The sequence below is a fragment of the Falco punctatus genome, assembly GCF_963210335.1.
Source record: "Falco punctatus genome assembly, chromosome: 2".
Classification (NCBI taxonomy): domain Eukaryota; kingdom Metazoa; phylum Chordata; class Aves; order Falconiformes; family Falconidae; genus Falco; species Falco punctatus.
In genome coordinates, this window is record NC_137581.1 from 25,103,142 (window position 1) to 25,120,747 (window position 17,606).

Below are 17,606 nucleotides of genomic sequence, written 5' to 3' on the forward strand. Positions count from 1 at the left end.
AATGCTGAACTAATTTTAAAATGATGAATGAAACCCAATATAATGCAAAACATTTTGAAGCTGTCTATTTAATGAGGCATCTTTTGGCCCTGACTGAAATACCACATTTTTCATTGTGCTATATTTCTATTTAAGATACTATGCTTAGGGTAACCCCCCCAAAAAAGGCTGAAGCACAACAGTGTTGTTCCAGTTGTCTCGTTCTAATAAAACTTCTAAGTAAAATGAGACCCTCATTAACCTAACATTTTAAAGAGATTTTGCAAGCAGGTTTCGTGATGTAGATTACTGATGAAAAGTGTTCCACCATCAGACGTAGCTAGTTTTATCTGCTTTTAATTAGGTCATTGGACAACTACCAATCAGTGCAGTAGCTTTCAAATTTTAATAGTCTTTTTAAATTTAGTCCAGCTATGTTTCATTACTTGGCAAAATTTATGAGGTTTGCTGCTTATGTTAAAGTGCGGTAAACAAGGCTGTTGATTGCAAATGATTTAAAATTAACACTATCACCTGACTTTTTTTCATTTGGTGACATGCTTTCCCCTGTTGCACCCATAATACAATCACAAATATTCAGTATAGACTGTGAGAAAGGTTGTTGGCTTAAATTTGTAAGAATTCTAAATTCAAGAGGCATACTTGCATTGTTGTTACCGATGGTGAAAGGTTTAGCTTAATAGATATGATGCAATATATGTCCTAATGAGAAAGTGTTGAACATAGAAATCAATTTAACTTTTCTGTAAATAAATGGTGTAGAATATGAAATTCTAAAGTCTTTCCAGTTTTGAGTTTTCAACTGCTAAACCGGGTACTATTACTTTTTCTGAAGTGGAGAGTGAGGAAGGAAGCTATGATGGGACTCGCACAGATATACAAGAAATACTCATTACAATCAGAAGCAGGAAAAGAAGCTGCAAAACAGATATCATGGATCAAAGATAAACTTCTGCACATATATTATCAAAACAGTATTGATGACCGGTAAGTCAGTCATGAAAGCTGGGTGATTCTGTGAATAAGTGTGGTAAGTTACTATGCAGATGTTTTGGGTTTTTTTATTTGTGCTTAAATACAGACAAGAAGGAGACTTGATAATCCTGTATTTTGTGATCCGGTATGTAATTTTATAACGCTGCAGCCAAATGTTGTCCTGTGTTTCTTCTACTTTTTTTTTTTTTTTTTTCCAAAAATTATTCTAATGGGTGAGATAGGTCAGAATGTTTCAAAATTTTAGCTGTACTTCACTGCTTCAATAAAGGAGGCTTTTGTTTATATTCCAGCACCTGGCTAATTTTTATGTTAAAATTCAGTAACTAAAATTGCTATAACAATCTTGCTTTAGGTTTGCATGTTGTTCCTGTATGCTTTAAAGATCTAGTACAGGTAATGACAATGGTTAAGGCATCTCACTCTTCTGTACTATAATAGCCGTGAATTAGAGCCTTGTCCTGGATTTGTCGTGAAAGCAGTGCCTCTGTCATACCAGCTATAGTATTGTATATGATTGTTTGTATTGAGAAATAGATAGATAGTTGCTGATGAGGAACTAGTTTGGGAACTAGTTCACCTTGACTAATCAAGAGTGTCTTGGTGGCTTTGGATATGAGCCTTTGGCCTTATCAGGTACAAGTGGCATTGCAAACTCCCACAAGTATTTTCAAAAACTCGTGGCTTCAAAGGTTCATCTTCAAAACAAGCAATTATTTTGTGGTACCATGGAAGTAGACAGAACTGTTTGGATCTTAAGATCAAATCTTGCCTGCTCATGTTTTTCTTTAACTTCAGGATCTTTTTAAACTGGCTGGGTTTGGGTTTGACCACAGGTAACTTATTATTTTTTTACCTATTTACTCCATTCTGTTAATGTTGACCTCAATTTGCAAAAGTCTTGGGACTTCATTGCAACATAGGCTTAGTTTTCCTTTTGGTTTTTCTTCTCGGTCTTTCCTAGGTAACTGGCAGACCCCAAACCACTCTCTTCCCCTTTTTCCAACACTGTTTCCCAGTGTTATAGCAGAAGCTTTTAATAATTCTCTTGTGAATGTACCCACTTTTTTTTTTTTTTTTTTTTTTTTTTTTCAGAAGCAAAAGAAATGGGATAAACTCAGCCCTTGGGGAAGGGGTCAGGGAGGGGTGGAAGGAAGTCAACTTCTTCTGACTAGTACCTCAGTTCTATTTCTGAGCTTCATGATAATGTGTGATACAATCAATGTATTTCTTTTCTTATTTTAGGTCCGTTAATTTGGGTCAATTCATGAATGTACCCTGATACTAACCAGTTTTGAAATTCACTGATAGCATCTCTTTTGGGCTGTTAATCAAGAGACATCCTTCTCTTAAAATCCTCTGCTTCCTGTCTAGATTGATACTGTCCTTAAATGTCCTACTGCCAACATTAATGTTACATCTTCTGTAATGATACATTTTTGTTTATTTATGCTGAATTATATTGGAAGTTAAGTAACTTGACCTTTAAGTTTTTTAATAACCCCATCTTTATATGCAACAACTGATCTCTGGATTGGTCTAAGAATATTTGAATGAGTGTTTTAGTAATTCAAGACTGCTTTCTTCTGTTACAGTTTGAGTTTCTTAATCCTGTCTTTCAGATTGCTTGTTGAACGCATCTTTGCTCAGTACATGGTCCCTCACAACTTGGAAACAAACGAACGAATGAAATGTTTGTATTATCTTTATGCAACACTGGATTCAAATGCTGTTAAGTATGTGCTGGTTTTGACTTACAAAATTTTTAATGCAGATGTGACTGTAAATTAGTTTCAAATTGTTATGAGTAGCCTAAGCCAGTGGATGAAAGTAGTTTACAAACTATCAGAAAATAGACTGTAGCAATAATACCTATTTTTCAAGTGGGATTTTGGAAAAAAAAAAAAAACAAAACCAAAACTAATAGGGTGTTGTCTAACAAGGTGTGGTACCTTTTGACCATAAACAGCTAAAAAAAGTGGCGTCAAAGATCTGGAAAAAAGCTTGAGTGCATGTCAGTCCTCTTATTTCTGAAAAGAGATAGCACAGATAGTAGCATTCACTAGCCCTAGATCGTATCTGACGAATTCTCAATTAATAATTCCTCGTTGTAGTAGCTGGGATGACTTCAGAGTGGGAAGGAATTAACTGTTTGTCTTTCCTCCTTCAGTATGCATTTTACTTGTTACGTGCCTTCTCCGGCTTGAAATGGGTACATACACATGAATCTGACTGACGTTTTTGCTGCTGTAATATTCACAGTTTGACTGAATTGAGTTGATTTTACTTTGTTTTTCATTTAGTAGTACTCAGTCACTTGAAAATGGGGGGAGGGGTTCTTGTGAGGGAGACTAGTAACAAACTAAAATTAAGAGTAGTATATTAATAAACGGTTACTATTCTAGTAATTTTTAGTATAAGCTAAAAAAAAAAAAATTCAAAGTGGATTCCTTTCAGCACTTATTTCAGGCAACAAATAACTTCAGAATTCTACAGTTCTGTGGATTCTAGAATTTTTTTAAATGAAGCTGTGATTTTATTTATATGGCTTATTTTTCTTGGAAAATGATTTTCAATCGTGTTGAATAGCTCTAATGCATCTCTTACAAGTCTAATCATGTCCACTTTTCACAATTTATTCATCTACTAGCTGCTTTCTGTGTGCAAGAAAAACATTGTTTTGATGATAAAAATCTTAAACATCTGCTTTAACCCGCTGCTTGGAATGTTTTTAGAAGAGTGATTTCAGGCTTGTACAAATGAGTTCTTTATGGGCCAGACATCAGTTACTTCCTACTTTCTTTTAAAGGCAGTTTAGTTAAGCATCTGAAATTAAACGCTTCAAAATCTCACTTTGTTCCACTCTGATATGACTAAATAAAATTTCTGTATTGTGCTACTAGGAAACATTTAGCCTTTGCTCACACAGCAATGAAAGTTCAGGGGATGAGCCCATTTCTGAGTCTGAAGTTGAAAAAAATGTAAAAGCTCTTATTGGACAGCTGTGTATTTGAATAAATTATTTTGATTTTTTTTTAATTTTTTTTAGAGCATTGAATGAAATGTGGAAGTGTCAAAATCTGCTGCGACATCAAGTAAAGGATTTAGTTGACCTAATAAAACAACCCAAAGTGAGTTCAGTTTATCTTTATCTCACAGTGAATATGCAGTTTTACTTGATATGATGTGTTTTAATTCCATTTCTTTGAGTATCATGCTTATTTTTAATGACAGATAGAAAATACTCTTAAAGTTAACTGATACTCTGTTAGACTGCATTTGCAGTAGGAAATGTGTATGCATTTTGTTAGTAAAATTGAAGAGAACGAGGTGTTACAGAAATTTTAGAAGGATTTTGCCAGTCATTTGGTACTAAAATACTGCTCCCAGTGTTTGAATTGCATCTTGCTAGGATTGTTCTGGCTCTTGAAAAAGGGAAAAATCAGCACATTATTTTTTACTGCCAAATCAAGTAGTTGTGAAAAAGTACCTATGCACCCTAAGTTCTTGTCTTATGTATGATTAATAGCATTCAGTAAATCGCAGTATTTTTACCCTAGCAGGCTACTTGTTTCTCTTCCCTCTTGGAAACTTACTAAAAGTTGTGGTTTTGGAGATACCAGACTACAATTGAGTTTTTGTTTACAGATTTGCTCAGAAGGAAAAAATAAACATTTATTGAGTGTTTGAGATATTATCATAAAATAAAATTCAGATTTATTTTATTTTTATATATGTAGATACTCATGTTTGGGTGGGGAAAAGATCATAAGATGAAATTCTGGCTATAATATGGAATGTGATTAGAACTTTTAACTCTTTGCATTAAAGTCATCTGGTGCTTTTTTAAACAGGAATTATATGTAAAGTGTTGCTATGCTCACAGTCATATATGTGTGTGTGTGATTTTTATTTTCTATGTGCGTATATACTTGTATACCACAGTAAATTTGATAAAGTTTTGTCTGAATTACCCATTTGCTGGAGTTACCTGAACCAGAAAGAGTGGGTAACTGTGTGGTTGGATTACCTAATGTATTTGCTGAGAAACGCTACTGTCTTTCAGACAGAGAGGAGACTTACCAAGTCAAAATTAATCCCTTACTGTTTCAGTCCTGATTGCAGGTGACATTCATAATTTTGATTTAGGGCATTTAAAACATTCTGTAATGTTGTATTAAATGCTAAGTGCAGTAATTGCTGGTACAGTACTTCATTGTGCCTTGGAGACTGGGCTGAAATATTTTTTTATATACTGTTTTATAGTCTTTGGTGTAGTTTAAATACACTTACGCACTTAAAACCTGAGTTAGGTCCTCGATATTTTCTGTATTTAAGTTGAAAGTGAATTTTCAATTTTTGTTTTCAGGGAGATGTAATGAAACTTCTTTTTTCAATTGTACAATATCAAATATGATATGGAATTAAATATGTAGGTTTTGATAAATGTCAGCATTTGCATTCAAAACAGTGTATGCTACTGACGTGTTTGCATTTGTCTGTGTGGCTTTCATCCTATTTTTCACTATTGAGTGCTAATCCTCTACACTTAAATGTTACTCTTTTGAGTAAGAAGACTACATGAGAGAACTTAGGAGGCTTGTGATAGAGATGCTGTTCTGGGTAACAATCATTTTGAGTCAGGGAATTTTAATGAATTTAGTTTATTGTCAGTTAACATAGACTTCTAATTATTCTGGTATTGAGAAATAAAAGCAAACAAATAAACGCTTAGAGAACAGCCTTTGGCTTCCCTTTGGATGCCTCTCACCATATGCTGTGCTTGGTGCCTTCAGTGAGGCGATGGCAGCACAGGAGGTGGGGTTCAAGGCATGGTGGTTCTTTCCTTTTGCTGCTCCTTGTTTCTTACTCACTGCTGCAGTGTGGGTTCCTCTGCCGGCCACAGTACCTTGAGAGTCACACTTTCCCTGGTGTCTTCCTCTTTTAAATATTTTTCTCAGAAGCACAGTGGGCTCCTCTGGTCAAAGTTTTGGTGGTTGGTGGGCTGGTTTGGTGGTTGCAGAGCTGGCTGAAAGCAACTTTGGCTGGCACAGGGCAGCCATTGACCTCTTCTGCACAGGTCACCCCGGCAGGCCTTGGCTACCCCAGACCCTGCCCATTATGCCCAATGCAAATGCTTGGCTGTTCTTAAGTCTTATTTCTGTGATGCTCCTTGTATGGTTTATTTGGGGTTAATCATTCATATGATTAAATCATTGTGTTTAGGATGAGTGCATTTTCATAATCAAACTGAAGGGACGTACAGTCCAAGACAGTAATAATCTTGAGACAAGTAGCCATTCAGGGCTGTAGAAACTTTGTTTTCTTTCAGGAAACAAAACTGAAATGAACTAGTAACCTTTTAGAATTAGAATATGACTTGGTGTCACCATATATACTTTCTCACTTCAGTTTAATTTCTCCACTTAATCATTATAGCTTAATTGTTGATCGATTCTCCTGTAGATGTTATTAGATGTTATCCCTGTAGCAAGCATAGGCATTGTGAGAACTCTGAAATGAGGAGGGACAGGACAAGAAGCAGAGTAGAGAAGTTGCCACAGGGAAGCTTTTGTTAGGTACTAAGGAAAAAAAAAATTGCGGTAAGGTTTATCGATTAGGGGAACAGGTAGCCCAGAGAGGTTGTGAAGTCTTCATCATTAAAAATGCATCTAGATGAGACCTGGGGCAAAAAGTGATCTAAGTTGGCCCCGCTTTGAGTAGGCAGTTCAACCAGGTGACCTACAGTCGTTGCTTCCAACCTACATTATTCTGTATAAATCCTTGAACTTTTCCAGTCTGGTGTTTTTTTTCCTCTTAGAAAATCTTTTTACTGTTTAGTGAGACTCTTCAGGCATTCTCCTTTTTTCCCCCTTCAGGCTCTTCCTGGTGTAAGCACTGTCTAGAAGAGTGAAAATGTTTAAGAACTTTATATTTCTGCCCATCATAATTTCTCCTAATCTGAGACAGAACAGACTTCAAACTTGCCTTTAAGATGAGTTACTTTTCTGAAGAGCAAAACCCATAAATCACAGCTCCTCTTGTTTTCTCTTGCAGCAATGGTATACAGTTAAATAAAATACATAAAATTGCTTGTTCACATGTAGGAAAGTAGGTAACTGCTGGTTTGTCTGTATTAAAATACAAGCTTCATTTGCTGCAGGTGCTTCCATATCATGAATGTAAGATAATGTACTTAAAGTGCCACAGTAGATCTAGAAAAATAAATCTTTCTTGATCATCTTAAATCTTTTGTTATTCGGTGAAGTTATACTACTAGAAGCTAAAAGAATACTTCTAAGTCAGGTTATTCCATTTTTTGCTTGAATGATTTGTAGTTTACTCAACGTAAGGTCTGTTTTAATGGGAACTTTAGCTAATACTCAAAGAGTTAGCCAGTATTGGAAGACCAAACCAGTCAGAACTAAAGAAACTTCACAGTACAGTTTTGGTATTTTCCTTATGAGTTGCAAGAGGTGTGAATATGGAGATTCTGTATCTGCTGACATCATTATTTGAAAGCTGTAAACCAGATTTTGTTTCTGGGTTTTTTTCTCATTTCTTGTCTGAACATACTTGTTCAGCTGTGGAAGCCAAAAGCCCCCAGAATGGTAGCATTTTTCCAACACTAAAAAGCAATGGGAAGTTCTGCAGAAGTACTTAATGGGAATTTTGTGCCAAGTAGCCACGTCACAAGACAGAAAGGATGTCCACTAAAAATATTGCTTGTCTTAATTTCGTGCTGTGTTTTTGTTATACTCTAATCTTTCTGAGGTTCTCAAACATAGCCAGATTTCCCACAAATTTGCTAATTAATTTCCTTTTTTTCCTTAAAAAACCTGTGTGAATACATTAGAACTCAAAATCCTATTTTCTTTCATTGTACTTAATCAACTGCAGCACAGAAATTTATTCTTGACAAGTTGAAGGATATTCCTCCTGGAAATAGACACTTCCCTGAGCTTACTGTAATGAATTGTAATTTTGATATCTCTAAAGCTTGATGTGGCTTGTGTGAACCTTATTTGAGATCTATATGCAGATTTCGCTAATGAAATGCAAATAAATGAGATGTGCCCGAACAAGACTTTAACCTCTGTCTTCAAGTTTTTATAAGAAAACGTTAGTGTCTACCTTGTAGCAGTTTTTTCCTGATATAAACCTGATGACAAGGCCTACTGTAAGTCTGTCTTCATTTGCCTCATGTTGAGTCTTTTGGTAGGAAGAGTTCTTTTTTGGAGGTGAGCCTCCTTTCTGAGCTTGATATTTTCTTTGTAATTTTTAGGCTTGTCTGCTGTCACTTTTGTCTGTCACAAAGGGAGTTCTATAAAAGACAGTTCTAGCAGTGGTTGTGGCTGAACACTGTTCTTGAATTTGAATACTTTTCAATGGAAGCTTATTAAGTGTGGTTGTGTTCCTATTTAAATATTTTCTCAGAAGAATATAATTTGATCATTGTAGCCCATAATTGATACTATTTCCATGTATTTGGGAAGTTTTGCAGACTTTGTAAGTTACGTCACTGAAATTGATCTGTCTTTAGTCACTTGGCAAAAGAGCAGTTTCCTTTATGGTTTGGAAGCTGGTGGGTCTATATGCTTTTGACAACATTGCTGTAAGCTTGAATTTTCTTTTGGGTTCCCATTTTCATTTTACTTATGAAGATTTCAGAGTTGTTTAACAGCACTTAATAGATGTTATGCAATGAAAGACTTCTTTTTTTTCTTTCTCCTTTTGTCCACCTTAGAACACTTTTCTGAAGATGATTAAGGTGTTATCTTCACTGTATGGTTAAGGATTCCCTCTGTAATTTTTACTGATAATTCCTTAATATTTCAAACTTCAGTGTAACTCCATAAAGCATCCTAGTCTGTAAATATTGTGGATTACAGCTAAAAGTGGAGGAAAAGTGTCTTGGGAAGTAGTTTTTCTAAGTGGTAGGTGATAACATTGTAGATACATATGCTTATTTCTTAGAAATACAGACTTATAAAGAAAACGTACTTGCTATGTAGTTTTGCCTGGCTGTGAAATTTGTTGGGTTTTGGTTTTTTCTTCTTCCATTTACTTAGTGCCAGAATTAACACTTAAGGTGGACTTTGCACACGGAATTTGAAACCCCATATCAGAATTACTGACAAAGGAAAATAAATGACATAGTCTGTTTTGTGTAATTTACTTAGCTTGTAAGGTGCTGTTGGATGATGACAACAGCCCCACAGTCTCACTGAAATCTAAGCTTCCCAGATATCCTGAAATGCCTTTGTTTTCATTTTTTCTGTTGTTGTCATGGTCCCTGTTTGTTACTTTCACAATCGCACTGCTGTTGTGTACCTTCCATATTCAGCTGAACAGAGATAGCAGTTGTCTTACTATTGACTTGATCCTTTCCTTACAATAAGGTAGGAACTACTACTGAGATTATTTAGAATCAATACCTGAACAAGAAGATTAATTTCATGCTTGCTGTTTGTTTTATATTTAAAAATAAAGAAGCTTTAGATGGAAAACAGTTACAGAAATAACCCATTATTGCTGTTCATCAGTTATATAGAAGACAGAAAAGTAATAAAAATATTTTATGTAAGTGTATGTGAGACGGTGATACTGTAGGCATAATCTACCTTTTACTTCCTGTAACTGTCTAGTGTTAACTTTGCAGTGGTGGTTTTGACTTCTGACATGCTGCTGTGTTAGCAAAATGGGTGCTGACTTGTTGATAATGCATAATGGAATTTTGCTCAGTCAGTATTTAGGTGGAAATACATAATGTGGAATCATTATTTAATTCATTTTTCTTTTGTGACTTGCAGACAGATGCCAGCAGTAAAGCTATATTCTCAAAAGTGATGGTTATAACAAGTAAGTCAGTTGAAGTATTTACACTGTCTTAAAAACTATTGTTGAACTATATTACTTTATAAAGTGTTTAAATTAAGCTTTAAAATTATTTGAGATAAGCTTATAAAAAGTTTTGTAATAGGTAACACTTAAAACAAATCATGATAAAGCATATGGTAACATCATGTTTAAGGACTTAAGACAACTGTAGGCGGAACTGCTTCCTTACTGTAAAAAGTCTCCAGTCACGAAGCTTATCACATGACATTTCAGCTACACCTCTTGTAGACTAATTGAAAATCTAGATCTAGGATGTTAGTGTCTGCTTTAATATTTATTATAGAATATATATTAACTAGGAGGTGTTAACTAACCTGCTAATAACTTACCTGTCTTTGAGGTGTTGGTATTGTAAGTGCTGTTGGGAGAATGTGCAAGAGCTTGGGTTTTAGTAGCAGGGAAGGCACTTCGGAAACTGAAGGACTTCTATGTAATCTGAACTCTCAGCAAACAAAAAGCTGCCAACCCCAAAGCAACGCTTCTTGTTCCATCGAGCCCACCATGCCAATAGTATTAAACCCAGTGATCAGGTTTACAGTGAACTTGCTTCACAATTCTGAAATTCTGTTTTTAAATCAACCTTTTATTGTTGGTTTTTTAAATTGCCAACTGTTCTGGCACAAAAAGGTACTACTTAAGGCTGTGTATGTTTTTGAAAAAATGTGGAGGAAAAGCTGAATCTTGCTGCTTCATTGGCAATGTTCCAAATGCTTTTTTCTCTTGTTTATGATATAAAATTTGATCAGTTTGTAATTTTTCTGATTCTTTTAGTTCTGTGTCACCTTATTAAAAATAATTAGTACAGTAAAACAAATACTTAGTAGAACCTGTTTTGAACTGTCCTGTTCAGTTTTCTGCACCAACTTTGCTTAACGTCAGCTGTACCAAAACCATGAAACATCTTAAGTAGGATATTAATACTTTGCCAATAAATTGTCTTGCTGAAATATAAAATGTAAAAATGAAAGTAATATGTAGTTTAAGCAATGCATTTTAAAAGCTTTTTAAAAAAAGTTGATAGCTGTTTTGAAGCTTATGTTTAGTGAAGGGGTAATTTAGCAAAAATCCCTTTTTGACATTTTTCACACTTGTCATATCAGGTGATCTATGTACAGAGTGTATTCTTCTGTGGAATATAGGCTTTGCGTTCTGCAGTCAACTTCAACTGTTGATGTTACTAACAAGAACAGCTAGACTTGCTGAAAAATTAGTGTGAAGCACAAGGAAAGCAAATAGCTGGGAGAGGTCTGTGGATACACAAATTTTTACAAGTTAGTGTCCTCCATAGATATGTCTGCACACGTTAAGGTGTTTTGTCATTTGGCCTTACCCTCAAACCCCCCTTCTTTGTGAACTTAAACACACATAGAAACCTTCTTGGTGTGACATTTCAAACTTGTGCAATTTACAATACTTATTAAAATAAATAGTGATTTCTTTTGCTTATTTAAAGGAAACCTTCCTGATCCAGGGAAAGCTCAAGATTTCATGAAAAAGTTCACACAAGTTCTAGAAGATGATGAAAAAATAAGAAGTCAGTTAGAAATGCTTGTTAGCCCAACATGTTCTTGCAAACAGGCTGAAGGATGTGTGGTAAGAATTGTTCTTCAAATATGTGAATATTTTTGGAACTGAATTGATTCTAAATCTAATTGAAACTTATATTGCAGAGGGAAATAACAAAGAAGTTGGGCAATCCAAAACAACCAACAAATCCTTTCCTGGAAATGATAAAGTTTCTTCTTGAGAGAATTGCTCCTGTGCACATTGATACTGAATCCATCAGGTATTTTTGTGTGTTACTGGCTGTAGATCACAGGGTTTGAAATCAGGCTTTCTTATTTTGCCTTTAAGCACAAGCGGTAATGGATTGGGTGGGTGTGGTGTAAGGCCTGGTGACCTGCAGTATTTTCGTCTGTTTCCCCTTGCTTAGAGGTTTTTGTGTCCTTGTTCAGAATGTAGCCACAGAAACAATTGATTTGTCATTCAGCACAGCCAGGACAACCTGTCAGTAAAAATACGTCTGTTGCTGATGGGCAAAGTTCTGTTTGTGACTGACGTACTTTGAAAGAAATTTCTGTCCATGGCTCTTCACTGAAGCTTTCCACCCAGAATATTAGCTCATAGTGACATAAGCAGTAATTCAGCTGAGGAAGTAAAGGTTATGGTGATGATCAAAACTTTAAGGAAGAGTAAGCCAGTGAGGTTGCAGGGGAGGGGAAGCAATTGCTGAAATGATTATTTAGCAGCTGTATTTGAAACGTGTGGTCCCTTATTGGAGATGACTAGTTCTAAATGCTGATAAGTTCCTACCTGATAATTCAAACTATAGTAATTGACTTTTAAGTACTTGAACTTTTTGGTTTCTGCCTGTTATGTATGCAATGTAATGGAGCTATTGAGATTTCACTTAAAAATCTGTTTCTGTTCTTCAATTAGGTACAATTTGTAACTGGATTTCCAATTTAAATTTGAAAATACATTGTTCACGTTCACAGAAGCAATATAAAACGTGTATCTAAAGTAATATTCACATGTGGCACTAAGTTGTAATATTTATTTCACATTCTGGCTACTGACTGACTACTGTACAGTATACAAGCAAAAAACAGTAGTGAAATGCACATAATCTTGCCACTGAATTTGTCTTCTCCCGTCTTTGTAAATTTCACTGAACTTCATCTTCATTTTTGAGACGTGCTCAAAAAAAGGACTTTTTTCCATAGATGGTCATTTTTGTCCAACTAAGGGCAGGAAAAAAAATATCTGTTGGAAGTCTGGGAGGTCTGAGTAGGCGGCTTCTCCTTTGGTTTTCTATCAGTTGGGGTGTTTTTATTTATTTTTGCTGGGGGTTTCCTTGGTTTTCGTTTGGGATAATTTTTTTTTTTGTCTCTAAGTATCATTTACAGGATGTACTGAAGGAATATTCTGAGTATTGTTCAGTTCTTGATAGGGAAGCTGCCTACGCCACTCCAGAATAGGATCATTTGGATAATCACCATTTCCTTTCCCAGGGTACAGTGTAAGAAAAAACCAGGCATTACTGTCAAGGTGAAATATGCAGGAGAGATAGGTCTTTTACATTTTTTCATCAACTCTTAGCACAGCTATTCAATGGTTTGTCTGGGATTTTTTTTTTTCTTTCGGTTATAGGCTAAACATTGAAAACAGTTATTTTTCACCAATTATGAAGAATCCATAGTTTAGTAACCTCACCATAATTCTTTCCTGAATTTGTTGCTTGCAGTGCTCAAATTGTCTTCTTATTTTGGTCATCCTTCTGGAGTAATTTGTATACACTTCTTAATGCAGGATAGATAAACATTCTTGAACTTAATGTTTCATAAGCTTTGTTTCAGATAGGAGATGAGGGCAGCCATATTCTGAATGTAGTTGACACATTTTACAACAAGCTTATGTTTTATCTTTTAAATAAATTCCTTTAAGATTTTATCTTAAACTTACAAAAACAGTCATACAGGGTGGAACTGCGGTAAATACAAAGCCATGTTTTGTTTTCCTCTTCAGTGCCCTTATCAAGCAAGTAAACAAGTCTATAGATGGAACAGCCGATGATGAAGATGAGGGTGTACCTACTGACCAGGCAATCAGAGCAGGTCTTGAATTGCTTAAGGCAAGTATACTCCTAGTGGTCAGTGAGCATGTGAAACTCTCTGAAGCAACTTTGTTAAAATAAACTTGTAATTAGCACTCAATATCTTTAGTCATAAGCACGAGGTGGCTATCTGGAAGAATACTGGTTTGCTATTTGTTCTCTATGATCATCTTACGTGGCACATAAGTAAGGTTATTTTAGAAATCATTTAGAAGGTTTTCTGGTAGTCAGAAGTAGTTGCATATGTGACACCAGTAGCTGAGCTTAGTTTATTGGAGTGTGAATTTAGTGGCTTGTGACTATGGTTACAGTACTTCTGGAACTGTACTTGTGTATTGGTATAATACTGTGTCTCCTCTGAGTTCCTCATAAATTGGGATCTTACCTGTTTCAACTATGTGTAATCTTTGAGACTCAGTTAACATAGCAAACCCATCAAGATGCATTCCTGGAAACACTGTACAAAATTTCTTACTCTGTCCTCCATTTTTCGTAGGAGGAAAAGGGCTGATTACTGTGTTATTTACAAATACTGTTAAAAGCGTGAAACTTTTAAAATGCAACTACACAGGGCTTTTTGTTTCACTAAGTCTCTCTCAAAGACTTCATTCTAGAAGTGCTATGCAGCATCAGCTTTGCCTGTACTTGCACAGGAAGGTGCTTGTGCCATAGTGCCACCTCAGTTATGTGAGTGTTGGGTGTAGTCCGGCTGTGGGTTGACTTTCAGAGGCCTCAAAATCTAAAGGACTCCCATACTGAAGTTTTTGGAGTATCTTAGATCAACTGAAGCCTAATAGATTCATCTGATAGCATGTGACTCTTTAGCCAGATATGCACGTTTAGTTAAATGTACAAAAAGCCAGTAGCATAAAAATTAATCAGAGTAAGAATGAATCATGTCATGGAGGACTATATATGTGAAAGGTGGTTTCCAGGTCAGTACTTACATATTGATATGAACTGGCATGACACGTTTAAGTAAGAGAAGTAAGGTTGCCCTGTAGAAAGTGATTTGTACATCGTGAGAAGAATTTGAAAGAACAAATGCAGGAGTCCAGGGAAGGGAATGCCATACAATAATTGGGGAGGAAGGTAACTTGGTGAAAATAGAAAGCTGCATGTGAAGAAGCTCCTAGATTTTGAGGATTATTTCTTTGCCACCAGTCAGAGTATGATATGGAAAGAGGCTAATAATTAACAGCCACTTAAAAATCAAGGCAAACTTTCAGGGAGGATCAAATAAGGAATTTTTATGATTTTTTTTTCCCTTAACATGGAAGGACTGTTATACTTGAAAACAGAGTCCAAGAATCTGAAGGAGAGGTACAGGATCTAGTAAGCTGCTGTGGAAGGCTTGAGGGACTAGAGACCGTATTGGTATTACTGTTCTAGAGATAGGAACTTCACTTCGGAGTACAACCAGTTGTTCCACTTGGCGAACAAGCATGAAGCCTGGGAGCACACAAGCTGGATTTCTTTTGGAGAAAGAAAATTATGAGTTTGGCTTCAGAAGTGCATTTATTTGAGTTCAGTCATTCTAGAAATACCCTGAAGTAAAACCCCTGAAATGCCAATATTACTTCTTTAGCATCAATTGTATTTCTCCTAAGACCTGCTTCTGTTGTAACCCAGTACTTGCTAATTTAGATGTAGCCACTGAGAAGTGCATGTTTACAATCATAGGAGAAGAAATTGAGGCTGGAGAAGTAATTTAAAAGTGATGAGATCATGTATAAAGACAGAGGAGTTTAGGAGGTACTATTAAAAAGTTGGAAAAACTGAGAATGTGGATCATGTGACAAGACCAGGCAGAGTATTATAAATATTCCAGTATGGCAGTGGAAAATGACTCTTGATGGAATGTTCTATGTATAAGGACCTTTAAAAAATATTAACATGGCTTTCCTCTTGTTTTGGCAGGTACTTTCATTTACGCACCCTATCTCATTTCATTCAGCTGAAACTTTTGAATCTCTGCTGGCTTGCTTGAAAATGGATGATGAAAAAGTGGCAGAAGCTGCATTACAAATTTTCAAAAATACAGGAAGTAAAATTGAAGAAGACTTTCCTCATATACGATCGTAAGTTGTCTATCTTACTCTGTTTGAGCAGTTCTTTCCTATATGGGATTTTGGAAGTTCTCATTCTTCTTTTGGCATGCTATAGTATTATCTTGCATTCCTTAAGAAGAAAGTGTTATTTCAGGTAAAATAGGGAAGAGATTTTGAATGACTTTAAAATGCACAGCTTTTTGAAGAATAGAAGTGAAATGAATATATCCAAAGTAGTGACAGCTCACATGTCACTGATAGTACTATAATTTTTATCATTGCCCTTCAGTATTACTTATGCTTTTTTCCTAAATTAAATATATGGCAATGTAAAAACATTCTTTGCAGTTTAATGGGGATGTGTAGATAACAATATTTTCAAAAAGAGCTTTCAGTAAATTGTACAGATAAAATGTTTTTTTACTACATGATATTTTATCAACAAAAACTAGGGGCTTTTTACTTGCAGTCCATGTAAATAACCTTTTTCTTGTTCTTTCTTTCTTTTAAAGAAATTTTCTAAACAAGGACAATTAGCACGTTGCAGAGGTGTTGTGTTCTTTATATGTATATTTATATATTTTGTTAGCTTGATATTTTGGAAGATTTTCAGTTTGTGAAAAGGTACTTACCTTTTTGTTTTTTTTAAGTGCTTTGCTTCCAGTGTTGCATCATAAAGCTAAAAAGGGACCCCCTCGTCAAGCCAAGTATGCTATTCACTGCATCCATGCAATATTTTCCAGCAAAGAAACGCAGTTTGCACAAATATTTGAGGTACAATTAAAATATTTAAGTTAGTTTTAATTAGTCTTTTACATTGTATATGTAAACTAAGAGATGTAGTGGCAATTTATGTGGGAAGTTGTATCAAATTTAGAAAAGGTATTTTTCCCCTTTCACTTTTGTTCTCATACAGCTTGGCCTGAAGAATAGTAGCGGAGGGTGGTTTTGTATCCCATGATCCATCATGTTTAAGGTTATGTATTTTAACAGACGATGGAATAACACAAAGTGTTGGACTGTGTGCTAGAACCATAAACTATTTGTTGAAAGAGGAACCATATACCACTCCTCATCTTTGGGACTGGCCTGGAGTATTCAAATGGTTACAGAAATCATGCAAAACTAAATTATGATAGAGGCTACTTAAATAGATTTTATAGTTATAAGTGCAAATGTACTTTTTAATTAGTACCCATCAGGCTTTTATTTTGAAGGCTGAATCAGAGTCCATTATTGAAATTGCCATCTTGAGATGTAGTATGCACACTTCAACAAGGAAATGTGCTTTTTAACCCATTGTTTCATAAATGAGCTTGAGCTGGCACTTCTTGAACTACCCAGATGTGATAAACATTTTGTCTGTCGTCTTGGTTTTTCTTTTTAATTTGTGGGAGACTTGCCAAGTTGGTGAATGTGTCTTTAAATGATTAATAGTTCTTTTAAAACTGTATATCTGAAATGGACATGGACAACATTGTACAGAACTCTCACACACACACACCTCTCAATAGATACTAATATATCAGTAATACCTGAATTTGTTGCCTTTTTTCTAGCCACTGCATAAAAGTCTGGATCCAAGCAATTTTGAGCATCTCATTACACCGTTGGTTACTATTGGCCATATAGCCATGCTAGCACCTGATCAGTTTGCTGCCCCTTTGAAATCTTTGGTTGCCACTTTTATTGTTAAAGATTTGCTAATGAATGATAGGGTAAGTATTTTTAAAACCTCATATTAAGATTCTGCTACTCCTGTAGTATGATAATCAGCAAGTACTTGTGGAAATTTTGTAGCTTGTTGGTTCTTTTTGTATAGGGTTGTCTTTCGATTTCTGTATGTACTGTTGGACTCAATTGAAAAACCACAGTACAAGAATAGAAATTAGTACTAATTTGGTAGTCTTTACAAAAGCAACAAACGATATAGCACAACATTTGATCACTCATGATTTGACTTTTGTTAAAAATGAGAAAATTGGTATTGACTTCGCTTGCCTTGAGCAAGCAAGTTGTGATTTTCATTGTTGTTTTGGGATTGA

General features: G+C 35.3%; 1 protein-coding gene across 4 annotated transcripts in view; it reads left to right on the forward strand.

Annotated features, from left to right (window-relative positions):
* PDS5B (PDS5 cohesin associated factor B) overlaps positions 1 to 17,606 on the forward strand; it is a 130,574-nt gene that overhangs the window by 68,883 nt on the left and 44,085 nt on the right. For all 4 annotated transcript variants that reach the window (XM_080377496.1, XM_080377499.1, XM_080377498.1 and 1 more), the window contains exons 12-21: positions 836 to 987; positions 2,616 to 2,729; positions 4,043 to 4,124; positions 9,807 to 9,855; positions 11,348 to 11,487; positions 11,565 to 11,680; positions 13,423 to 13,528; positions 15,431 to 15,591; positions 16,212 to 16,335; positions 17,121 to 17,279. In XM_080377496.1, the coding sequence (XP_080233622.1) occupies positions 836 to 987; positions 2,616 to 2,729; positions 4,043 to 4,124; positions 9,807 to 9,855; positions 11,348 to 11,487; positions 11,565 to 11,680; positions 13,423 to 13,528; positions 15,431 to 15,591; positions 16,212 to 16,335; positions 17,121 to 17,279 (1,203 nt within the window). The remainder of the gene's footprint in view (positions 1 to 835; positions 988 to 2,615; positions 2,730 to 4,042; positions 4,125 to 9,806; positions 9,856 to 11,347; positions 11,488 to 11,564; positions 11,681 to 13,422; positions 13,529 to 15,430; positions 15,592 to 16,211; positions 16,336 to 17,120; positions 17,280 to 17,606) is intronic.